At 44.3% G+C, this 26,691-nt stretch overlaps 1 protein-coding gene across 3 annotated transcripts in view; it reads left to right on the top strand.

Annotated features, from left to right (window-relative positions):
- heatr4 (HEAT repeat containing 4) overlaps window positions 1-26,691 on the top strand; it is a 311,409-nt gene that overhangs the window by 227,097 nt on the left and 57,621 nt on the right. For all 3 annotated transcript variants that reach the window (XM_070878686.1, XM_070878685.1, XM_070878687.1), the window contains one exon: window positions 14,603-14,672. In XM_070878686.1, the coding sequence (XP_070734787.1) occupies window positions 14,603-14,672 (70 nt within the window). The remainder of the gene's footprint in view (window positions 1-14,602; window positions 14,673-26,691) is intronic.

Below are 26,691 nucleotides of genomic sequence, written 5' to 3'. Positions count from 1 at the left end.
AATCATTCACAGGTTCGATGTCCAATCATTAACAGGTTCGATATCCAATCATTAACTGGTTTGATATCCAATCATTAACAGCCCGAATATCCAATCATTAACAGGTTCGATGTCCAATCATTAACAGGTTCGATATCCAATTATTAACTGGTTCGATATCCAATCATTAACATGTTCGATATCCAATCATTAACTGGTTCGATGTCCAATCATTAACTGGCCTGATATCCAATCACTAACAGCCCCGATATCCAATCATTAACAGGTTTGATATCCAATCATTAAGTGGCCCGTTATCCAATCATTAACTGGCCTAATATCCAATCATTAACTGGTTCGATGTACAATCATTAACAGGCTCGATATCCGATCATTAACAGGCCCGATGTCCAATCTTCAACATGTTCGATATCCAATCATTAACTGGCCTGATATCCAATCATTAACTGGTTCGATATCCAATCATTAACAGGCCCGATGTCCAATCTTCAACAGGTTCGATATCCAATCATTAACTGGCCTGATATCCAATCATTAACATGTTCGATATCCGATCAATAACTGGTCCGATGTCCAATCATTAACAGGTTCGATATCCAATCATTAACAGGCCCGATGTCCAATCATTAACTGATTCGATATCCAATCATTAACTGATTCGATATCCAATCATTAACTGGTTCGATGTCCAATCATTAACTGGCCCGATATCCAATCACTAACAGCCCCGATATCCAATCATTAACAGGTTCGATATCCAATCATTAAGTGGCCCCGTTATCCAATCATTAACTTGTTCGATATCGAATCATTAGCAGGTTCGATGTCCAATCATTAACTGGCCCGTTAGCCAATCATTAACTGGCCCGATATCCAATCATGAACTGGCACGATATCCAATCATTAACTGGCCCGATATCCAATCATTAACTGGCCCGATATCCAATCATTAACAGACCCGATATCCAATCATTAACTGGTTCGATATCCAATCATTAACACGTTCGATATCCAATCATTCGCAGGTTCGATGACCAAACATTAACAGGTTCGATATCCAATCATTAACTGGTTCGATATCCAATCATTAACAGCCCGATTATCCAATCATTAACAGGTTCGATATCCAATCATTAACAGGTTCGATATCCAATTATTAACTGGTTCGATATCCAGTCATTAACAGGTCCGATATCCAATCATTAACTGGTTCGATGTCCAATCATTATCTGGCCCGATATCCAATCACTAACAGCCCCGATATCCAATCATTAACAGGTTCGATATCCAATCATTAAGTGGCCCTTTATCCAAACATTAACTAGTTCGATATCGAATCATTAACAGGTTCGATGTCCAATCATTAACTGGCCCGATATCCAATCACGAACTGGCACGATATCCAATCATTAACTGGCCCGATATCCAATCATTAACTGGCCCGATATCCAATCATTAACAGACCTGATATCCAATCATTAACTGGTTCGATATCCAATCATTAACAGGTTCGATATCCAATCATTCGCATGTTCGATATCCAATCATTAACTGGCCCGGTATCCAATCATTAACGGGTTCGATATCCAATCATTAACCGGCTCGATATCCAATCATTAACTGGCCCGATATCCAATCATTAACTGGTTCGATATCAAATCATTAACTGGCCCGGTATCCAATCATTAACGGGTTCGATATCCAATCATTAACCGGCTCGATATCCAATCATTAACTGGCCCGATATCCAATCATTAACTGGTTCGATATAAAATCATTAACTGGCTCGATATCCAATTATTAATCGGCCTGATATCCAATCATTAACAGGTTCGATATCCAATCATTCACAGGTTCGATGTCCAATCATTAACAGGTTCGATATCCAATCATTAACTGGTTTGATATCCAATCATTAACAGCCCGAATATCCAATCAATAACAGGTTCGATATCCAATCATTAACAGGTTTGATATCCAATTATTAACTGGTTCGATATCCAATCATTAACATGTCCGATATCCAATCATTAACTGGTTCGATGTCCAATCATTAACTGGCCTGATATCCAATCACTAACAGCCCCGATATCCAATCATTAACAGGTTCGATATCCAATCATTAAGTGGCCCGTTATCCAATCATTAACTGGCCCGATATCCAATCATTAACTGGTTCGATATACAATCATTAACAGGCTCGATATCCAATCATTACCAGATTCGATATCCAATCATTAACTGGCCCGATATCCAATCATTAATAGGTTTGATATCCAATCATTAACTGTTTCGATATCCGATCATTAACAGGCCCGATGTCCAATCTTCAACATGTTCGATATCCAATCATTAACTGGCCTGATATCCAATCATTAACTGGTTCGATATCCAATCATTAACAGGCCCGATGTCCAATCTTCAACAGGTTCGATATCCAATCATTAACTGGCCTGATATCCAATCATTAACAGGTTCGATATCCGATCATTAACAGGTCCGATGTCCAATCATTAACAGGTTCGATATCCAATCATTAACAGGCCCGATGTCCAATCATTAACTGGTACGATGTCCAATCATTAACTGGCCCGATATCCAATCACGAACTGGCACGATATCCAATCATTAACTGGCCCGATATCCAATCATTAACTGGCCCGATATCCAATCATTAACAGACCTGATATCCAATCATTAACTGGTTCGATATCCAATCATTAACAGGTTCGATATCCAATCATTCGCAGGTTCGATATCCAATCATTAACTGGCCCGGTATCCAATCATTAACGGGTTCGATATCCAATCATTAACCGGCTCGATATCCAATCATTAACTGGCCCGATATCCAATCATTAACTGGTTCGATATCAAATCATTAACTGGCCCGGTATCCAATCATTAACGGGTTCGATATCCAATCATTAACCGGCTCGATATCCAATCATTAACTGGCCCGATATCCAATCATTAACTGGTTCGATATAAAATCATTAACTGGCTCGATATCCAATTATTAATCGGCCTGATATCCAATCATTAACAGGTTCGATATCCAATCATTCACAGGTTCGATGTCCAATCATTAACAGGTTCGATATCCAATCATTAACTGGTTTGATATCCAATCATTAACAGCCCGAATATCCAATCAATAACAGGTTCGATATCCAATCATTAACAGGTTTGATATCCAATTATTAACTGGTTCGATATCCAATCATTAACATGTCCGATATCCAATCATTAACTGGATCGATGTCCAATCATTAACTGGCCTGATATCGAATCACTAACAGCCCCGATATCCAATCAATAACAGGTTCGATATCCAATCATTAACAGGTTTGATATCCAATTATTAACTGGTTCGATATCCAATCATTAACATGTCCGATATCCAATCATTAACTGGTTCGATGTCCAATCATTAACTGGCCTGATATCCAATCACTAACAGCCCCGATATCCAATCATTAACAGGTTCGATATCCAATCATTAAGTGGCCCGTTATCCAATCATTAACTGGCCCGATATCCAATCATTAACTGGTTCGATATACAATCATTAACAGGCTCGATATCCAATCATTACCAGATTCGATATCCAATCATTAACTGGCCCGATATCCAATCATTAATAGGTTTGATATCCAATCATTAACTGTTTCGATATCCGATCATTAACAGGCCCGATGTCCAATCTTCAACATGTTCGATATCCAATCATTAACTGGCCTGATATCCAATCATTAACTGGTTCGATATCCAATCATTAACAGGCCCGATGTCCAATCTTCAACAGGTTCGATATCCAATCATTAACTGGCCTGATATCCAATCATTAACAGGTTCGATATCCGATCATTAACAGGTCCGATGTCCAATCATTAACAGGTTCGATATCCAATCATTAACAGGCCCGATGTCCAATCATTAACTGGTTCGATATCCAATCATTAACTGGTTCGATATCCAATCATTAACAGCCCGAATATCCAATCATTAACAGGTTCGATATCCAATCATTAACAGGTTCGATATCCAATTATTAACTGGTTCGATATCCAATCATTATCAGGTCCGATATCCAATCATTAACTGGTTCGATGTCCTATCATTAACTGGCCCGATATCCAATCACTAACAGCCCCGATATCCAATCATTAACAGGTCCAATATCCAATCATTAACTGGTTAGATGTCCTATCATTAACTGGCCCGATATCCAATCACGAACTGGCACGATATCCAATCATTAACTGGTTCGATATCCAATCATTAACAGGCCCGATGTCCAATCTTCAACAGGTTCGATATCCAATCATTAACTGGCCTGATATCCAATCATTAACAGGTTCGATATCCGATCATTAACAGGTCCGATGTCCAATCATTAACAGGTTCGATATCCAATCATTAACAGGCCCGATGTCCAATCATTAACTGGTTCGATATCCAATCATTAACTGGTTCGATATCCAATCATTAACAGCCCGAATATCCAATCATTAACAGGTTCGATATCCAATCATTAACAGGTTCGATATCCAATTATTAACTGGTTCGATATCCAATCATTAACAGGCCCGATGTCCAATCATTAACTGGTTCGATATCCAATCATTAACTGGTTCGATATCCAATCATTAACAGCCCGAATATCCAATCATTAACAGGTTCGATATCCAATCATTAACAGGTTCGATATCCAATTATTAACTGGTTCGATATCCAATCATTAACAGGTCCGATATCCAATCATTAACTGCTTCGATATCAAATCATTAACTGGCCCGATATCCAACCATTAACTGGCTCGATATCCAATCATTTACAGACCCGATATCCAATCATTAACTGGTTCGATATCCAATCATTAACAGGTTCGATAACGAATCATTTGCAGGTTCGATGTCCAATCATTAACAGGTTCGATATCCAATCATTAACTGGTTCGATATCCAATCATTAACAGCCCGAATATCCAATCATTAACAGGTCCGATATCCAATCATTAACTGGTTCGATGTCCTATCATTAACTGGCCCGATATCAAATCACTAACAGCCCCGATATCCAATCATTAACACGTTCGATATCCAATCATTAAGTGGCCCGTTATCCAATCATTAACTAGTTCGATATCAAATCATTAACAGGTTCGATGTACAATCATTAACTGGCCCGTTAGCCAATCATTAACAGGCTCGATATCAAATCATTAACTGGCCCGATATTAAATCATTAATAGGTTCGATATCCAATCATTAACTGTTTCGATATCCAATCGTTAACATGTCCGATATCCAATCATTAACTGGTTCGATGTCCAATCATTAACTGGCCTGATATCCAATCACTAACAGCCCCGATATCCAATCATTAACAGGTTCGATATCCAATCATTAAGTGGCCCGTTATCCAATCATTAACTGGCCTGATATCCAATCATTAACTGGTTCGATATACAATCATTAACAGGCTCGATATCCAATCATTACCAGATTCGATATCCAATCATTAACTGGCCCGATATCCAATCATTAATAGGTTCGATATCCAATCATTAACTGTTTCGATATCCGATCATTAACAGGCCCGATGTCCAATCTTCAACATGTTCGATATCCAATCATTAACTGGCCTGATATCCAATCATTAACTGGTTCGATATCCAATCATTAACAGGCCCGATGTCCAATCATCAACAGGTTCGATATCCAATCATTAACTGGCCTGATATCCAATCATTAACAGGTTCGATATCCGATCATCAACAGGTTCGATATCCAATCATTAACTGGCCTGATATCCAATCATTAACAGGTTCGATATCCGATCATTAACAGGTTCGATATCCAATCATTAACTGGCCTGATATCCAATCATTAACAGGTTCGATATCCGATCATTAACAGGCCCAATGTCCAATCATCAACAGGTTCGATATCCAATCATTAACTGTTTCGATATCCAATCGTTAACATGTCCGATATCCAATCATTAACTGGTTCGATGTCCAATCATTAACTGGCCTGATATCCAATCACTAACAGCCCCGATATCCAATCATTAACAGGTTCGATATCCAATCATTAAGTGGCCCGTTATCCAATCATTAACTGGCCCGATATCCAATCATTAACTGGTTCGATATACAATCATTAACAGGCCCGATGTCCAATCATTAACAGGTTCGATATCCAATCATTCACAGGTTCGATGTCCAATCATTAACAGGTTCGATATCCAATCATTAACTGATTTGATATCCAATCATTAACAGCCCGAATATCCAATCATTAACAGGTTCGATATCCAATCATTAACATGTCCGATATCCAATCATTAACTGGTTCGATGTCCAATCATTAACTGGCCTGATATCCAATCACTAACAGCCCCGATATCCAATCATTAACAGGTTCGATATCCAATCATTAAGTGGCCCGTTATCCAATCATTAACTGGCCTGATATCCAATCATTAACTGGTTCGATGTACAATCATTGACTGGTTCGATGTACAATCATTAACAGGCTCGATATCCAATTATTAATCGGCGTGTTATCCAATCATTAACAGGTTCGATATCCAATCATTCACAGGTTCGATGTCCAATCATTAACATGTTCGATATCCGATCATTAACAGGTTCGATATCCAATCATTAAGTGGTTCGATATCCAATCATTAACAGCCCGAATATCCAATCAATAACAGGTTCGATATCCAATCAATAACAGGTTTGATATCCAATTATTAACTGGTTCGATATCCAATCATTAACATGTCCGATATCCAATCATTAACTGGTTCGATGTCCAATCATTAACTGGCCTGATATCCAATCACTAACAGCCCCGATATCCAATCATTAACAGGTTCGATATCCAATCATTAAGTGGCCCGTTATCCAATCATTAACTGGCCCGATATCCAATCATTAACTGGTTCGATATACAATCATTAACAGGCTCGATATCCAATCATTACCAGATTCGATAACCAATCATTAACAGCCCCTATATCCAATCATTAATAGGTTCGATATCCAATCATTAACTGTTTCGATATCCGATCATTAACAGGCCCGATGTCCAATCTTCAACATGTTCGATATTAAAATCATTAACTGGCCTGATATCCAATCATTAACTGGTTCGATATCCAATCATTAACTGGCCCGATATCAAATCATTAACAGGCCCGATGTCCAATCATTAACTGGTTCGATATCCAATCATTAACAGCCCGAATATCCAATCATTAACAGGTTCGATATCCAATCATTAACAGGTTCGATATCCAATTATTAACTGGTTCGATATCCAATCATTAACAGGTCCGATATCCAATCATTAACTGGTTCGATATCCTATCATTAACTGGCCCGATATCCATTCACGAACTGGCACGATATCCAATCATTAACTGGCCCGATATCCAATCATTAACTGGCCCGATATCCAATCATTAACAGACCCGATATCCAATCATTAACTGGTTCGATATCCAATCATTAACAGGTTCGATAACGAATCATTTGCAGGTTCAATGTCCAATCATTAACAGGTTCGATATCCAATCATTAACTGGTTCGATATCCAATCATTAACAGCCCGAATATCCAATCATTAACAGGTTCGATATCCAATCATTCACAGGTTCGATGTCCAATCATTAACAGGTTCGATATCCAATCATTAACTGGTTTGATATCCAATCATTAACAGCCCGAATATCCAATCAATAACAGGTTCGATATCCAATCATTAACAGGTTTGATATCCAATTATTAACTGGTTCGATATCCAATCATTAACATGTCCGATATCCAATCATTAACTGGTTCGATGTCCAATCATTAACTGGCCTGATATCCAATCACTAACAGCCCCGATATCCAATCATTAACAGGTTCGATATCCAATCATTAAGTGGCCCGTTATCCAATCATTAACTGGCCCGATATCCAATCATTAACTGGTTCGATATACAATCATTAACAGGCTCGATATCCAATCATTACCAGATTCAATATCCAATCATTAACTGGCCCGATATCCAATCGTTAACATGCCCGATTTCCAATCATTAACTGGCCCGATATCCAATCATTAACAGGCCCCATATTTAATCATTAACTAGATGATATTGAATCAATAACAGGCCCGATATCCAATCATTAACAAGTTCGATATCCAATCATTAACAGTCCCGATATCCAGTCATTAACTGGTTCGATATCCAATCATTAACAGGTTTGAAATCCAATCATTAACTGGTTCGATATCCAATCATTAACAGGTTCGATATCGAGTCATTAACATGCCCTATATCCAATCATTAACAGGTTCGATATCCGATCATTAATAGGCCCGATATCCAATCATTAACTGATTCAATATCTAATCATTAACAGGTTCGATCTCCAATCATTAACTGGTTCGACATCCAATCATTATCTGGTTCGATCTCCAATCCTTACCTGGTTCGATATACAATCATTAACAGATTCGATATCCAATCACTAACAAGTTCGATATCCTTTCATTAACTGGCCCGGTATCCAATCATTAACGGGCTCGATATCCAATCATTAACTGGCCCGATATCTAATCATTAACTGGTTCGATATCAAATCATTAACTGGCTCGATATCCAATCATTAATCGGCCCGATATCCAATCATTAACAGGTTCGATATCCAATCATTCGCAGGTTCGATGTCCAATCATTAACAGGTTCGATATCCAATCATTAACTGGTTCGATATCCAATCATTAACAGCCCGAATATCCAATCATTAACAGGTTCGATATCCAATTATTAACAGGTTCGATATCCAATTATTAACTGGCCCGATATCCAATCATTAACTGGTTCGATATAAAATCATTAACAGGCCGGATATCCAATCATTAACTTGCCCGATATACGATCATTAACAGGCCCGATATCCAATCATTAACAGGTCCGATATCCAATCATTAACTGGTTCGATGTCCAATCATTAACTGGTTCGATATACAATCATTAACCGGCTCGATATCCAATCATTAACTGGCCCGGTATCCAATCATTAACGGGTTCGATAACCAATCATTTACCGGCTCGATATCCAATCATTAACAGGTTCGATATCCAATCATTCACTTGCCCGATATACGATCATTAACAGGTCCAATATCCAATCATTAACAGGTCCGATATCCAATCATTAACTGGTTCGATGTCCAATCATTAACTGGCCCAGTCAATAACAGCCCCGATATCCAATCATTAACAGGTTCGATATCCAATCATTAACTGGTTTGATATCCAATCATTAACAGCCCGAATATCCAATCAATAACAGGTTCGATATCCAATCATTAACAGGTTTGATATCCAATTATAAACTGGTTCGATATCCAATCATTAACATGTCCGATATCCAATCATTAACTGGTTCGATGTCCAATCATTAACTGGCCTGATATCCAATCACTAACAGCCCCGATATCCAATCATTAACAGGTTCGATATCCAATCATTAAATGGCCCGTTATCCAATCATTAACGGGTTCGATATCCAATCATTAACCGGCTCGATATCCAATCATTAACTGGCCCGATATCCAATCATTAACTGGTTCGATATCCAATCATTAACAGGTTCGATATCCAATCATTAAGTGGCCCGTTATCCAATCATTAACTGGCCCGATATCCAATCATTAACTATTTCGATATACAATCATTAACAGGCTCGATATCCAATCATTACCAGATTCGATATCCAATCATTAACTGGCCCGATATCCAATCATTAATAGGTTCGATATCCAATCATTAACTGGTTCGATATCCAATCATTAACTGGCCTGATGTCCAATCATTAACAGGTTCGATATCCGATCATTAACAGGTCCAATGTCCAATCATTAACAGCCCGAATATCCAATCATTAACAGGTTCGATATCCAATCATTAACTAGTTCGATATCCAATCATTAACAGCCCGAATATCCAATCATTAACAGGTTCGATATCCAATTATTAACTGGTTCGATATCCAATCATTAACAGGTCCAATATCCAATTATTAACTGGTTCGATGTCCAATCATTAACTGCCCCGATATCCAATCACTAACAGCCCCGATATCCAATCATTAACAGGTTCGATATCTAATCATTAAATGGCCCGTTATCCAATCATTAACTGGCCCGATATCCAATCAATAACTGGTTCGATATGCAATCATTAACAGGCTCGATATCCAATCATTAACTGGCCCGATATCCAATCATTAATAGGTTCGATATCCAATCATTACCTGGATGATATCGAATCATTAACAGGCCCGATATCCAATCATTAACAAGTTCGATATCCAATCATTAACAGGCCCGATATCCAATCATTAACTGGTTCGATATCCAATCATTAACAGGTTCGATATCCAATCATTAACTGGTTCAATATCTAATCATTAACAGGTTCGATCTCCAATCATTAACTGGTTCGATATCCAATCATTATCTGGTTCGATCTCCAATCCTTACCTGGTTCGATATACAATCATTAACAGATTCGATATCCAATTACTAACAAGTTCGATATCCTTTCATTAACCGGCCCGGTATCCAATCATTAACGGGTTCGATATCCAATCATTAACCGACTCGATATCCAATCATTAACTGGCCCGATATCCAATCATTAACGGGTTCGATATCCAATCATTAACCGACTCGATATCCAATCATTAACTGGCCCGATATCCAATCATTAACTGGTTCGATATCCAATCATTAACTGGTTCGATATCAAATCATTAACTGGCTCGATATCCAATCATTAATCGACCCGCTATCCAATCATTAACAGGTTCGATGTCCAATCATTAACAGGTTCGATATCCAATCATTAACTGGTTTGATATCCAATCATTAACAGCCCGAATATCCAATCATTAACAGGTTCGATATCCAATTATTAACTGGTTCGATATCCAATCATTAACATGTCCGATATCCAATCATTAACTGGTTCGATGTCCAATCATTAACTGGCCTGATATCCAATCACTAACAGCCCCGATATCCAATCATTAACAGGTTCGATATCCAATCATTAAGTGGCCCGTTATCCAATCATTAACTGGCCCGATATCCAATCATTAACTATTTCGATATACAATCATTAACAGGCTCGATATCCAATCATTACCAGATTCGATATCCAATCATTAACTGGCCCGATATCCAATCATTAACTGGTTCGATATCCAATCATTAACAGGCCCGATGTCCAATCTTCAACAGGTTCGATATCCAATCATTAACTGGCCTGATATCCAATCATTAACAGGTTCGATATCCGATCATTAACAGGTCCAATGTCCAATCATTAACAGCCCGAATATCCAATCATTAACAGGTTCGATATCCAATCATTAACTAGTTCGATATCCAATCATTAACAGCCCGAATATCCAATCATTAACAGCCCGAATATCCAATTATTAACTGGTTCGATATCCAATCATTAACAGGTCCAATATCCAATTATTAACTGGTTCGATGTCCAATCATTAACTGCCCCGATATCCAATCACTAACAGCCCCGATATCCAATCATTAACAGGTTCGATATCTAATCATTAAATGGCCCGTTATCCAATCATTAACTGGCCCGATATCCAATGAATAACTGGTTCGATATGCAATCATTAACAGGCTCGATATCCAATCATTAACTGGCCCGATATCCAATCATTAATAGGTTCGATATCCAATCATTAACTGGATGATATCGAATCATTAACAGGCCCGATATCCAATCATTAACAAGTTCGATATCCAATCATTAACAGGCCCGATATCCAATCATTAACTGGTTCGATATCCAATCATTAACAGGTTCGATATCCAATCATTAACTGGTTCGATCTCCAATCCTTACCTGGTTCGATATACAATCATTAACAGATTCGATATCCAATTACTAACAAGTTCGATATCCTTTCATTAACCGGCCCGGTATCCAATCATTAACGGGTTCGATATCCAATCATTAACCGACTCGATATCCAATCATTAACTGGCCCGATATCGAATCATTAACTGGTTCGATATCAAATCATTAACTGGCTCGATATCCAATCATTAATCGACCCGCTATCCAATCATTAACAGGTTCGATGTCCAATCATTAACAGGTTCGATATCCAATCATTAACTGGTTTGATATCCAATCATTAACAGCCCGAATATCCAATCATTAACAGGTTCGATATCCAATCATTAACAGGTTCGATATCCAATTATTAACTGGTTCGATATCCAATCATTAACATGTCCGATATCCAATCATTAACTGGTTCGATGTCCAATCATTAACTGGCCTGATATCCAATCACTAACAGCCCCGATATCCAATCATTAACAGGTTCGATATCCAATCATTAAGTGGCCCGTTATCCAATCATTAACTGGCTCGATATCCAATCATTAACAGGATCGATATCCAATCATTAAGTGGCCCGATATCCAATCATTAACTGGTTCGATATAAAATCATTAACAGGCTCGATATCCAATCATTACCAGATTCGATATCCAATCATTAACTGGCCCGATATCCAATCATTAATAGGTTCGATATCCAATCATTAACTGTTTCGATATCCGAATGAGTCCTTCGGTGGCTGTACAGCCCAATACGAGAGCCACAGTCCCTGTCACAGGTGGGACAGATAGTCGTTGAGGGAAAGGGTGGGTAGGACTGGTTTGCAGCACACTCCTTCCGCTGCCTGCGCTTGATTTCTGCATGCTCTCGGCGATGAGACTCGAGGTGCTCAGCACACTCCGAGATGCACTTCCTCCACTTAGGGCGGTCTTTGTCTCGGGACTCCCAGGTGTCATTGGGGATGTTGCACTTTATCAGGGAGGCTTTGAGGGTGTCCCTATAACGTTTCCTCTGCCCACCTTTGGCTCGTTTGCCGTAAAGGAGTTCCAAATAGAGCGCTTGCTTTGGGAGTCTCATCTTTGGCATGCAAACAATGCCCAGCGGAGCTGATCAAGTACGGTCAGTGCTTCAATTCTGGGAATGTTGGCCTGGTCAAGGACGCTAACGTTGGTGCGTCTTTCCTCCCAGGGGATTTGCAGGATCTTGCGGAGACATCATTGGTGGTATTTCTCCAGTGACTTGAGGTGTCTACTGTACATGGTCCATGTTTCTGGGCCATACAGGAGGGTGGGTATTACTACAGCCCTGTAGACCATGAGCTTGGTGGCAGTTTTGATCTGCACGCGGCCGAAGGCTGCACTGGAGGGGTGTTAAACCTCGTCGTCAATGTCTGTTCTTGTTGATAAGAGGCTCCCTAGGTATGGGAAATGGTCCACGTTGTCGAGGGTCGTGCCATGGATCTTAATGACTGGGGGGCAGTACTGTGCGGCGGGAACAGGTTGGTGGAGGACCTTTGTCTTACGGATGTTAAGCATAAGGCCCATGCTTTTGTACGTCTCAGTGAATACGTTGACTATGACTTGGAATTCAGCCTCTGTATGTGCGCAGACTTAGGCGTTGTCTGCGTATTGTAGCTCAATGACAGAGGTTTGGGTGGTCTTGGACCTGGCCTGGAGACGACGAAGGTTGAACAGCTTCCCACTGGTTCTGTAGTTTAGTTCCACTCCAGCGGGGAACTTGTTGACTATGAGGTGGAGCATGGCAGCGAGGAAGATTGAGAAGAGGGTTGGGGCAATGATGCAACCCTGCTTGACCCTGGTCCGGACGTGGATTGGGTCTGTAATGGATCCGTTGGTAAGGATCACGGCAAGGATGTCGTCATGGAGCAGGCAGAGGATGGTGACGAACTTTTGGGGGCATCCGAAACGGAGGAGAACACTCCATAGACCCTCGCGGGTGCCGGTATCAAAGGCCTTTGAAAGGTCGAAGAAGGCTATGTATAAAGGCTGGTGCTGTTCCCTGCATTTTTCTTGCAACTGTTGTGCTGTAAAAATCATGTCCGTTGTGCCCTGTAGGGGACGAAATCCGCACTGTAACTCCAGGAGGAGCTCCTCAGCCACAGGGAGAAGACAGTTGAGGAGAACTCTCGCGACAACTTTTCCAGAGGCTGATAACGGAGATTCCTCTGAAGCTGCTGCAGTCGGACTTGTCCCCTTTTTAAAAAATGGTCACGATCACTGTAGTAGTGCACATGATACAATTAGCCTGAGTGTCCTGGGCTTAGGGAGAGAAAAATCACCAACCTGTCAGATCCTGTTTAATTCCAGTGTCACCCGGGCTGAGCCTGGGTTCCTGCTCGCGATTCCCACCCAGTGACTCCTGGGGTCAGTGAGAGAGGTCAGCCTGGGTTCTTGCTCCCAATTCCGATCAAGTGATTTCAGATGGAACGTTGAGGAGCATGCTTCTCCCATGATGTGTGAGCTTGCCATCATCCACTGCCTGGAAATTTGGACATGACTCGTGAGAACTGATTGCCATAAGGGTAAGGGCCTTCAGAAAAGTGCAGAAAAATTGGGGGTGGCTGGCGTGGGGTAGGTGGAAACCCAAGCAACTTGACAAACTTTGTCTCTTCCAGGTCTTGGATCATTTGGTACGCCTGGTCCAGACTGACCCAGTCTGGAAAATCAAAGCCTACGCAATCAAAGGTAGGTGCATACACTTCACCATGCTATTTGGGTCATAGCCTGTGGAAAGTTAGTTTTCTATTTAATTTAAGAACTTGTTGCTTCCAAAGTCCTTCTACAATGGGTCTGCAGTTCCCAGGTGTGTCACTCATGGGTCTGTAGTTCCCAGGTGTGTCTCTCAAATGGATCTGTAGTTCCCAGGTGTGTCTCTCTAATTGGTCTGTAGTTCCCAGGTGTGTCACCAATGGGTCTGTAGTTCCCAGGTGTGTATCTAATGGGTCTGTAGTTCCCAGGTGTGTCTCTAATGCGTTTGTAGTTCCCAGGTGTGTCTCTCGAATGGGTCTGCTGTTCCCAGGTGTGTCTCTAAAAGGTCTGTAGTTCCCAGGTGTGTCTCGCTAATGGGTCGGTAGTTCCCAGGTGTGCCTTTCTAATGGGTCTGTAGTTCCCAGGTGTGTCTCTCTAATGGGCCTGTAGTTCCCAGGTGTGTCACTCCAATGGGTCTGTAGTTCCCAGGTGTGACTCAATAATGGGTCTGTAGGTCCCAGGTGTGTCTCTAATGGGTCTGTAGTTCCCAGGTGTTTCTAATGGGTCTATAGATCCCAGGTGTGTCTCTCTAATCGGTCTGTAGTTCCCAGGTGTGTCTCTCTAATGCGTCTGTAGTTCCCAGATGTGTCTCTCTAATGGGTCTGTAATTCCCAGGCGAGTTTCTCTAATGGCTCTGTAGTTCCCAGGTGTGTCTCTCTAATGGGTCTGTAGTTCCCAGGTGTGTCTCTAATGGGTCTGTAGTTCCCAGGTGTGTCTCTAATTGGTCAGAAGCTCCCAGGTGTGTCTCTAATGGGTCTGTAGTTCCCAGGTGCGTCTCTAATGGGCCTGTAGTTCCCAGGTGTGTCTCTAATGGGTCTGTAGTTCCCAGGTGTTTCTAATGGGTCTATAGATCCCAGGTGTGTCTCTCTAATCGGTCTGTAGTTCCCAGGTGTGTCTCTCTAATGCGTCTGTAGTTCCCAGATGTGTCTCTCTAATGGGTCTGTAATTCCCAGGCGAGTTTCTCTAATGGCTCTGTAGTTCCCAGGTGTGTCTCTCTAATGGGTCTGTAGTTCCCAGGTGTGTCTCTAATGGGTCTGTAGTTCCCAGGTGTGTCTCTAATTGGTCAGAAGCTCCCAGGTGTGTCTCTAATGGGTCTGTAGTTCCCAGGTGCGTCTCTAATGGGCCTGTAGTTCCCAGGTGTGTCTCTAATGGGTCTGTAGTTCCCAGGTGTGACTCTAATGGGTCTATAGCTCCCAGGTGTGTCTCTAATGGGTCTGTCGTTCCCAGGTGTGTCTCTAATGGGTCTATAGCTCCCAGGTGTGTCTCTAATGGGTCTGTCGTTCCCAGGTGTGTCTCTCTAATAGGTCTGTAGCTACTAGATGTGTCTCTAATGGGGATGTAGTTCACAGATGTGTCTCTCAAATGGGTCTGTAGTTCCCAGGTGTGTCTTCTCAAATGGGTCTGTAGTTCCCAGGTGTGTCTCTCTAATGGGTCTGTAGCCCCCAGGTGTGTCTCTAATGGGTATGTAGTTCCCAGGTGTGTCCCTAATGGATCTGCCATTCCCAGGTGTGTCTCTAATGGATCTGCCGTTCCCAGGTGTGTCTCTCTAATAGGTCTGTAGCTATCAGATGTGTCTCTAATGGGGATGTAGTTCACAGATGTGTCTCTCAAATGGGTCTGTAGTTCCCAGGTGTGTCTTCTCAAATGGGTCTGTCGTTCCCAGGTGTGTCTCTAATAGGTCTGTAGTTCCCAGGTGTGTCTCTCTAATGGGTCTGTAGTTCCCAGGAGTGACAGTCTAATGGGTCTGTAGTTCCCAGGTGTGTCTCTTATGGGTCTGTAGTTGCCAGGTGTGTCTCTAATGGGTCTGTAGTTCCAAGGTGTGTCTCTAATGTGTCTGTAGTTCCCAGGTGTGTCTCTAATTAGTCAGAAGCTTCCAGGTGTGTCTCTAATGGGTATGTAGTTCCCAGGTGTGTCTCTCAAATGGGTCTGTAGTTCCCAGGTGTGTCTTCTAAAATGGGTCTGTCGTTCCCAGATGTGTCTCTAATGGGTCTGTAGTTCCCAGGTGTGTCTCTCTAATGGGTCTGTAGTTCCCAGGAGTGACAGTCTAATGGGTCTGTAGTTCCCAGGTGTGTCTCTTATGGATCTGTAGTTCCCAGGAGTGACAGTCTAATGGGTCTGTAGTTCCCAGGTGTGTCTCTAATTAGTCAGAAGCTCCCAGGTGTGTCTCTAATGGGTCTGTAGTTCCCAGGTGTGTCTCTAATGCGTCTGTAGTTCCCAGGTGCCTCTCTAATGGGTCTCTAGTTCCCAGGTGCCTCTCTAATGGTCCTGTAGTTCCCAGGTGTGTCTCTAATGCGTCTGCAGTTCCCAGGTGCGTCTCTAATGGGCCTGTAGTTCCCAGGTGCATCTCTAATGGGTCTGTAATTCCCAGGTATGTCTCTAATGGGTCTGTAGTTCCCAGGTGTGTCTCTAATCGGTCAGCCGTTCCCAGGTGTGATTCTCTAATGGATCTGTAGTTCCCAGGTTTGTCTCTCGAATGGGTCTGTAGTTCCCAGGAGTGACAGTCTAATGGGTCTGTAGTTCCCAGGTGTGTCTCTAATGGGTCTGTAGTTTCCACGTGTGTCTCTAATGGGTCTGTCGTTCCGAGGTGTGTCTCTCTAATGGGTTTGTAGCTCCCAGGTGTGTCTCTAATGTATGTAATTCCCAGGTGTGTCTCTCAAATGGATCTGTAGTTCCCAGGTGTGTCTTCTCAAATGGGTCTGTAGTTCCCAGGTGTGTCTCTCTAATGGGTCTGTAGTTCCCAGCTGTGTCCCTCTAATGGGTCTGTAGCTCCCAGGTGTGTCTCTAATGGGTCTGTAGTTCGCAGGTGTGTCTCACTAATGGGCATGTTGTTCCCTGGTGTGACAGTGTAATGGGTGTGTAGTTCCCAGTTGTGTCTCTCTAATGGGTCTGTAGTTCCCAGGTGTGTCTCTAATGGGTCTGTAGTTCCCAGGTGTGTCTCTAATGGGCCTGTAGTTCTCAGGTGTCTGTCTCTAATGGGCCTGTAGTTCCCAGGTGTCTCTCTAATGGGTCTGTAGTTCCCAGGTGTGTCTCTCTAATGGGTCTGTAGTTCCCAAGTGTGTCTGTCTAATGCGTCTGTACTTCCCAGGTGTGTCTCTAATGGGTCTGTAGTTCCTAGGTGTGTCTCTAATGGGCCTGTAGTTCCCACGTGTGACTGAATAATGGGTCTGTAGTTCCCAGGTGTGCCTCTCTAATGGGTCTGTAGTTCTCAGGTATGTCTCTAATGGGTCTGTAGTTCCCACGTGTGACTGCCTAATGGGTCAGTAGTTCCCAGGTGTGTTTCTAATGGGTCTGTAGTTCCCACGTGTGACTGCCTAATGGGTCCGTAGTTCCCAGGTTTGACTCTCTAATAGGTCTGTAGTACCCAGGTGTGTCTCTAATGGGTCTGTAGTTCCCAGATGTGTCTCTAATGGGCCTGTAGTTCCCAGGTGCGTCTCTAATGGGCCCGGAGTTCCCAGGTGTGTCTCTAATGGGTGTGTAGTTCCCAGGTGTGTCTCTAATGGGTCTGCCACTCCCAGAAGTGATTCTCTAATGTGTCTGTAGTTCCCAGGTGTGTCTCTCAAATGGGTCTGCAGTTCCCAGGTGTGTCTCTCCAGTGGGTCTGTAGTTCCCAGTTGTGTCTCTCTAATGGGTCTGTAGTTCCCAGGTGTGTCTTCTCAAATGGGCTTGTAGTTCCCAGGTGTGTCTCTAATGGGTGTGTAGTTCCCAGGTGTGTCTCTAATAGGTCTGCCACTCCCAGGAGTGATTCTCTAATGTGTCTGTAGTTCCCAAGTGTGTCTCTCAAATGGGTCTGCAGTTCCCAGGTGTGTCTCTCCAATGGGTCTGTAGTTCCCAGTTGTGTCTCTCTAATGGGTCTGTAGTTCCCAGGTGTGTCTTCTCAAATGGGCTTGTAGTTCCCAGGTGTGTCTCTCCAATGGGTCTGTAGTTCCCAGGTGTGTCTCTCTAATGGCTCTGTAGTTCCCAGGTGTGTCTCTCCAATGGGTCTGCCGTTCCCAGGTGTGATTCTCTAATGAGTCTGTAGTTCCCAGGTGTGTCTCTCTAATGGGTCTATAGTTCCAAGCTATGTCTGTCTAATGGGTCTGTAGCTCCCAGGTGTGTCTCTCTAATGGGTCTGTAGCTCCAGGTGTGTCTCTAATGGATAGGTAGTTCCCAGGTGTGTCTCTAATGGGTCTGTAGTTCCCAGGTGTGTCTCTAATGGGTCTGTAGTTCCCAGGTGTGTCTCTAATGGGTCTGTAGTTCCCAGGTGTGTCTCTAATGGGTCTGTAGTTCCCAGGTGTGTCTTTAATGGATCTGCCGTTCCCAGGTGTGTCTCTCTAATGGGTCTATAGCTCCCAGGTGTGTCTCTCTAATGGGTCTATAGCTCCCAGGTGTGTCTCTAATGGGTCTATAGCTCCCAGGTGTGTCTCTAATGGATCTGCCGTTCCCAGGTGTGTCTCTCTAACAGGTCTGTAGCTACCAGATGTGTCTCTGATAGGGATGTAGTTCACAGATGTGTCTCTCAAATGGGTCAGTAGTTCCCAGGTGTGTCTTCTCAAATAGGTCTGTAGTTCCCAGGTGTGTGTATCTAATGGGTCTGTAGTTCCCAGCTGTGTCTCTCTAATGGGTCTGTAGCCCCCAGGTGTGTCTCTCTAATGGGTCTGTAGCTCCCAGGTGTGTCTCTAATGGGTATGTAGTTCCCAGGTGTGTCTCTCAAATGGGTCTGTAGTTCCCAGGTGTGTCTTCTAAAATGGGTCTGTCGTTCCCAGGTGTGCCTCTAATGGGTCTGTATTTCCCAGGTGTTTCTCTCTAATGGGTCTGTAGTTCCCAGGAGTGACAGTCTAATGTGTCTGTAGTTCCCAGGTGTGTCTCTTATGGGTCTGTAGTTCCCAGGTGTGTCTCTAATGTGTCTGTAGTTCCCAGGTGTGTCTCTAATTAGTCAGAAGCTCCCATGTGTGTCTCTAATGGGTCTGTAGTTCCCAGGTGTGTCTCTAATGCGTCTGTAGTTCCCAGGTGCGTCTCTAATGGGCCTCTAGTTCCCAGGTGCCTCTCTAATGGTCCTGTAGTTCCCAGGTGTGTCTCTAATGCGTCTGCAGTTCCCAGGTGCGTCTCTAATGGGCCTGTAGTTCCCAGGTGAATCTCTAATGGGTCTGTAGTTCCCAGGTATGTCTCTAATGGGTCTCTAGTTCCCAGGTGCCTCTCTAATGGTCCTGTAGTTCCCAGGTGTGTCTCTAATGCGTCTGCAGTTCCCAGGTGCGTCTCTAATGGGCCTGTAGTTCCCAGGTGAATCTCTAATGGGTCTGTAGTTCCCAGGTATGTCTCTAATGGGTCTGTAGTTCCCAGGTGTGTCTCTAATCGGTCAGCCGTTCCCAGGTGTGATTCTCTAATGGATCTGTAGTTCCCAGGTTTGTCTCTCGAATGGGTCTGTAGTTCCCAGGAGTGACAGTCTAATGGGTCTGTAGTTCCCAGGTGTGTCTCTAATGGGTCTGTAGTTTCCACGTGTGTCTCTAATGGGTCTGTCGTTCCGAGATGTGTCTCTCTAATGGGTTTGTAGCTCCCAGGTGTGTCTCTAATGGGTATGTAATTCCCAGGTGTGTCTCTAATGGGTCTGTAGTTCCCAGATGTGTCTCTAATGGGCCTGTAGTTCCCAGGTGTGTCTCTAATGGGCCCGGAGTTCCCAGGTGTATCTCTAATGGGTGTGTAGTTCCCAGGTGTGTCTCTAATGGGTCTGCCACTCCCAGGAGTGATTCTCTAATGTGTCTGTAGTTCCCAGGTGTGTCTCTCAAATGGGTCTGCAGTTCCCAGGTGTGTCTCTCCAATGGGTCTGTAGTTCCCAGTTGTGTCTCTCTAATGGGTCTGTAGTTCCCAGGTGTGTCTTCTCAAATTGGCCTGTAGTTCCCAGGTGTGTCTCTCCAATGGGCTGTAGTTCCCAGGTGTGTCTCTCTAATGGCTCTGTAGTTCCCAGGTGTGTTTCTCTAATTGGTCTGTAGTTCCCAGTTGTGTCTCTCTAATGGGTCTGCCATTCCCAGGTGTGATTCTCTAATGAGTCTGTAGTTCCCAGGTGTGTCTCTCTAATGTGTCTATAGTTCCAAGCTATGTCTGTCTAATGGGTCTGTAGCTCCCAGGTGTGTCTCTCTAATGGGTCTGTAGCTCCCAGGTGTGCCTCTAATGGGTCTGTAGTTCCCAGGTGTGTCTCTAATGGGTCTGTAGTTCCCAGGTGTGTCTCTAATGGGTCTGCCGTTCCCAGGTGTGCCTTCTCAAATGGGTCTGTAGTTCCCAGGTGTGTCTCTCTAATGTGTCTGTAGTTCCCAGGTATGTCTCTAATGGCTCTGTAGTTCCCAGGTGTGTCTCTCTAATGGGCCTGTAGTTCCCAGGTATGTCTAATGGCTCTGTAGTTCCCAGGTGTGTCTCTAATTGGTCTGTAGTTCCCAGGTGTGTCTCTCCAATGGGTCTATAGCTCCGAGGTGTGTTTCTAATGGGTCTGTAGTTCCCAGGTGTGTCTCTAATGGGTTTGTCGTTCCCAGGTGTGTCTCTAATGGATTTGTTGTTCCCAGGTGTGTCTCTAATGGGTTTGTAGTTCCCAGTTGTGTCTCTCAAATGAGGTCTGTAATTCCCAGGTGTGTCTTCTCTAATGGGTCAGTAGTTCCCAGGTGTGTCTCTAATGGGTCTGTCGTTCCCAGGTGTGTCTCTAATGGGTCTGTCATTCCCAGGTGTTTCTCCCTAATGCGCCTTTAGCTCCCAGGTGTGTCTCTAATGGGTATGTAGTTCCCAGGTGTGTCTCTCAAATGGGTCTGTAGTTCCCAGGTGTGTCTTCTCAAATGGGTCTGTAGTCCGAGGAGTGTCTCTCTAATGGGTCTGTAGTTCCCAGGTGTGTCTCTAATGGGTCTGTAGTTCCCAGGTGTGTCTCTAATGGGTCTGTAGTTCCCAGGTGTGTCTCTAATTGGTCAGAAGCTCCCAGGTGCGTCTCTAATGGGCCTGTAGTTCCCAGGTAAGTCTCTAATGGGTCTGTAGTTCCCAGGTGTGTCTCTAATCGGTATGCCGTTCCCAGGTGTGATTCTCTAATGAGTCTGTAGTTCCCAGGTGTGTCTCTCTAATGGGTCTATAGTTCCAAGCTGTGTCTGTCTAATGGGTCTGTATCTCCCAGGTGTGTCTCTCTAATGGGTCTGTAGCACCCAGGTGTGTCTCTAATGGGTAGGTAGTTCCCAGGTGTGTCTTCTAAAATGGGTCTGTCGTTCCCAGGTGTGTCTCTAATGGGTCTGTAGTTCCCAGATGTGTCTCTAATGGGTCTGTAGTTCCCAGGTGTGTCTCTCTAATGGGTCTATAGCTCCCAGGTGTGTCTCTAATGGGTCTATAGCTCCCAGGTGTGTCTCTAATGGATCTGTAGTTCCCAGGTGTGTCTCTCTAATAGGTCTGTAGCTACCAGATGTGTCTCTAATGGGGATGTAGTTCACAGATGTGTCTCTCAAATGGGTCTATCGTTCCCAGGTGTGTCTTCTCAAATGGGTCTGTACTTCCCAGGTGTGTGTATCTAATGGGTCTGTAGTTCCCAGCTGTGTCTCTCTAATGGGTCTGTAGCCCCCAGGTGTGTCTCTCTAATGGGTCTGTAGCTCCCAGGTGTGTCTCTAATGGGTATGTAGTTCCCAGGTGTGTCTCTCAAATGGGTCTGTAGTTCCCAGGTGTGTCTTCTAAAATGGGTCTGTCATTCCCAGGTGTGTCTCTAATGGGTCTGTAGTTCCCAGGTGTGTCTCTCTAATGCGTCTGTAGTTCCCAGGTGTGTCTCTTATGGGTCTGTAGTTCCCAGGTGTGTCTCTAATGTGTTTGTAGTTCCCAGGTGTGTCTCTAATTAGTCAGAAGCTCCCAGGTGTGTCTCTAATGCGTCTGTAGTTCCCAGGTGCGTCTCTAATGGGCCTCTAGTTCCCAGGTGCCTCTCTAATGGTCCTGTAGTTCCCAGGTGTGTCTCTAATGCATCTGCAGTTCCCAGATGCGTCTCTAATGCGTCTGCAGTTCCCAGGTGTGTCTCTAATCGGTCAGCCGTTCCCAGGTGTGATTCTCTAATGGATCTGTAGTTCCCAGGTTTGTCTCTCGAATGGGTCTGTAGTTCCCAGGAGTGACAGTCTAATGGGTCTGTAGTTCCCAGGTGTGTCTCTAATGGGTCTGTAGTTTCCACGTGTGTCTCTAATGGGTCTGTCGTTCCGAGGTGTGTCTCTCTAATGGGTTTGTAGCTCCCAGGTGTGTCTCTAATGGGTATGTAATTCCCAGGTGTGTCTCTCAAATGGATCTGTAGTTCCCAGCTGTGTCCCTCTAATGGGTCTGTAGCTCCCAGGTGTGTCTCTAATGGGTCTGTAGTTCGCAGGTGTGTCTCACTAATGGGCATGTTGTTCCCTGGTGTGACAGTGTAATGGGTGTGTAGTTCCCAGGTGTGTCTCTAATGGGGCTGTAGTTCCCAGGTGTGTCTCTAATGGTTCTGCCGTTCCCAGGTGTGCCTTCTCAAATGGGCCTGTAGTTCCCAGGTATGTCTCTAATGGCTCTGTAGTTCCCAGGTGTGTCTCTAATGGGCCTGTAGTTCCCAACTGTGTCTCTCTAATGGGTCTGTAGTTCCCAGGTATGTCTCTAATGGGCCTGTAGTTCCCAGGTGTGTCTCTAATGGGTCAGAAGCTGCCAGGTGTTTCTCTAATGGGTCTGTAGTTCCCAGGTGTGTCTCTAATGGGTCTGTAGTTCCCAGGTGTGTCTCTAATGGGTCTGCCGTTCCCAGGTGAGCCTTCTCAAATGGGTCTGTAGTTCCCAGGTGTGTCTCTCTAATGGGTCTGTAGTTCCCAACTGTGTCTCTCTAATGGGTCTGTAGTTCCCAGGTATGTCTCTAATGGCTCTGTAGTTCCCAGGTGTGTCTCTCTAATGGGCCTGTAGTTCCCAGGTATGTCTCTAATGGCTCTGTAGTTCCCAGGTGTGTCTCTCTAATGGGCCTGTAGTTCCCAGGTATGTCTAATGGGTCTGTAGTTCCCAGGTGTGTCTCTAATGGGTCTGTCGTTCCCAGATGTGTCTCTAATGGGTCTGTCATTCCCAGGTGTGTCTCTCTAATGCGCCTTTAGCTCCCAGGTGTCTCTCTAATGGGTATGTAGTTCCCAGGTGTGTCTCTAATGGGTCTGTAGTTCCCAGGTGTGTCTCTCAAATGGGTCTGTAGTTCCCAGGTGTGTCTTCTCAAATGGGTCTGTAGTCCCAGGTGTGTCTCTCAAATGGGTCTGTAGTTCCCAGGTGTGTCTTCTCAAATGGGTCTGTAGTTCCCAGGTGTGTCTCTAATGGGTCTGTAGTTCCCAGGTGTGTCTCTAATGGGTCTGTAGTTCCCAGGTGTGTCTCTAATTGGTCAGAAGCTCCCAGGTGTGTTTCTAATGGGTCTGTAGTTCCCAGGTGTGTCTCAAATGCGTCTGTAGTTCCCAGGTGTGTCTCTAATGGGTCTGTAGTTCCCAGGTGTGTCTCTAATGGGTCTGTAGTTTCCAGGTGCGTCTCTAATGGGCCTGTAGTTCCCAGGTGTGTCTCTAATGGGTCTGTAGTTCCCAGGTGTGTCTCTAATCGGTCTGCCGTTCCCAGGTGTGATTCTCTAATGAGTCTGTAGTTCCCAGGTGTGTCTCTCTAATGGGTCTGTAGTTCCAAGCTGTGTCTGTCTAATGGGTCTGTAGCTCCCAGGTGTGTCTCTCTAATGGGTCTGTAGCTCCCAGGTGTGTCTCTAATTGGTAGGTAGTTCCCAGGGGTGTCTTCTAAAATGGGTCTGTCGTTCCCAGGTGTGTCTCTATTCGGTCTGTAGTTCCCAGGTGTGTCTCTAATGGCTCTGTAGTTCCCAGGTGTGTCTCTAATGGGTCTGTAGTTCCCCGGTGTGTCTCTAATGGATCTTCCGTTCCCAGGTGTGTCTCTCTAATGGGTCTATAGCTCCCAGGTGTGTCTCTCTAATGGGTCTATAGCTCCCAGGTGTGTCTCTAATGGGTCTATAGCTCCCAGGTGTGACTCTAATGGATCTGCCGTTCCCAGGTGTGTCTCTCTAATAGGTCTGTAGCTACCAGGTGTGTCTTCTCAAATGGGTCTGTAGTTCCCAGGTGTGTCTTCTCAAATGGTTCTGTAGTTCCCAGGTGTGTCTCTCTAATGGGTCTGTAGTTCCCAGCTGTGTCTCTCTCATGGGTCTGTAGCCCCCAGGTGTGTCTCACTAATGGGTCTGTAGCTCCCAAGTGTGTCTCTAATGGGTATGTAGTTCCCAGGTGTGTCTCTCAAATGGGTCTGTAGTTCCCAGGTGTGTCTTCTAAAATGGGTCTGTCGTTCCCAGGTGTGTCTCTAATGGGTCTGTAGTTCCCAGGTGTGTCTCTCTAATGGGTCTGTAGTTCCCAGGAGTGACAGTCTAATGGGTCTGTAGTTCCCAGGTGTGTCTCTTATGGGTCTGTAGTTCCCAGGAGTGACAGTCTAATGGGTCTGTAGTTCCCAGGTGTGTCTCTAATTAGTCAGAAGCTCCCAGGTGCGTCTCATATGGGCCTCTAGTTCCCATGTGCCTCGCTAATGGTCCTGTAGTTCCCAGGTGTGTCTCTAATGCGTCTTCAGTTCCCAGGTGCGTCTCTAATGGGCCTGTAGTTCCCAGGTGCATCTCTAATGGGTCTGTAGTTCCCAGGTATGTCTCTAATAGGTCTGTAGTTCCCAGGTGTGTCTCTAATCGGTCAGCCGTTCTCAGGTGTGATTCTCTAATGGATCTGTAGTTCCCAGGTTTGTCTCTCGAATGGGTCTGTAGTTCCCAGGAGTGACAGTCTAATGGGTCTGTAGTTCCCAGGTGTGTCTCTAATGGGTCTGTAGTTTCCACGTGTGTCTCTAATGGGTCTGTCGTTCCGAGGTGTGTCTCTCTAATGGGTTTGTAGCTCCCAGGTGTGTCTCTAATGGGTATGTAATTCCCAGGTGTGTCTCTCAAATGGATCTGTAGTTCCCAGGTGTGTCTTCTCAAATGGGTCTGTAGTTCCCAGGTGTGTCTCTCTAATCGGTCTGTAGTTCCCAGCTGTGTCCCTCGAATGGGTCTGTAGCACCCAGGTGTGTCTCTAATGGGTCTGTAGTTCGCAGGTGTGTCTCACTAATGGGCATGTTGTTCTCTGGTGTGACAGTGTAATGGGTGTGTAGTTCCCAGGTGTGTCTCTAATGGGTCTGTCGTTCGCAGGTGTGTCTCTAATGGGTCTGTAGTTCCCAGGTGTGTCTCTAATGGGTTTGTAGTTCCCAGGTGTGTCTCAAATGGGTCTGTCGTTCCCAGGTGTGTCTCTCTAATGGGTCTGTAGTTCGCAGGTATGTCTCTAATGGCTCTGATAGTTCCCAGGTGTGTCTCTAATGGGTCTGTAGTTCCCAACTGTGTCTCTCTAATGGGTCTGTAGTTCCCAGGTATGTCTCTAATGGCTCTGTAGTTATCAGGTGTGTCTCTCTAATGGGCCTGTAGTTCCCAGGTGTGTCACTAATTGGTCTGTAGTTCCCAGGTGTGTCTAATGGCTCTCTAGTTCCCAGGTGTGTCTCTAATTGGTCTGTAGTTCCCAGGTGTGTCTCTCCAATGGGTCTATAGCTCCCAGGTGTGTTTCTAATGGGTCTGTAGTTCCCAGGTGTGTCTCTAATGGGTCTGTCGTTCCCAGGTGTGTCTCTAATGGATCTGTTGTTCCCAGGTGTGTCTCTCTAATGGGTCTGTAGCTCCCAGGTGTGTCTCTAATGGGTTTGTAGTTCCCAGTTGTGTCTCTCAAATGAGGTCTGTAATTCCCAGGTGTGTCTTCTCTAATGGGTCAGTAGTTCCCAGGTATGTCTCTAATGGGTCTGTCGTTCCCAGGTGTGTCTCTAATGGGTCTGTCATTCCCAGGTGTTTCTCTCTAATGCGCCTTTAGCTCCCAGGTGTGTCTCTAATGGGTATGTAGTTCCCAGGTGTGTCTCTCAAATGGGTCTGTAGTTCCCAGGTGTGTCTTCTCAAATGGGACTGTAGTCCCAGGTGTGTCTC

This window comes from Pristiophorus japonicus, chromosome 4 (assembly GCF_044704955.1).
Source record: "Pristiophorus japonicus isolate sPriJap1 chromosome 4, sPriJap1.hap1, whole genome shotgun sequence".
In the NCBI taxonomy this organism is placed as follows: Eukaryota; Metazoa; Chordata; class Chondrichthyes; family Pristiophoridae; genus Pristiophorus; species Pristiophorus japonicus.
Note: the sequence above shows the minus strand (reverse complement) of the source record. Positions and strands in the feature narration are given on the sequence as shown.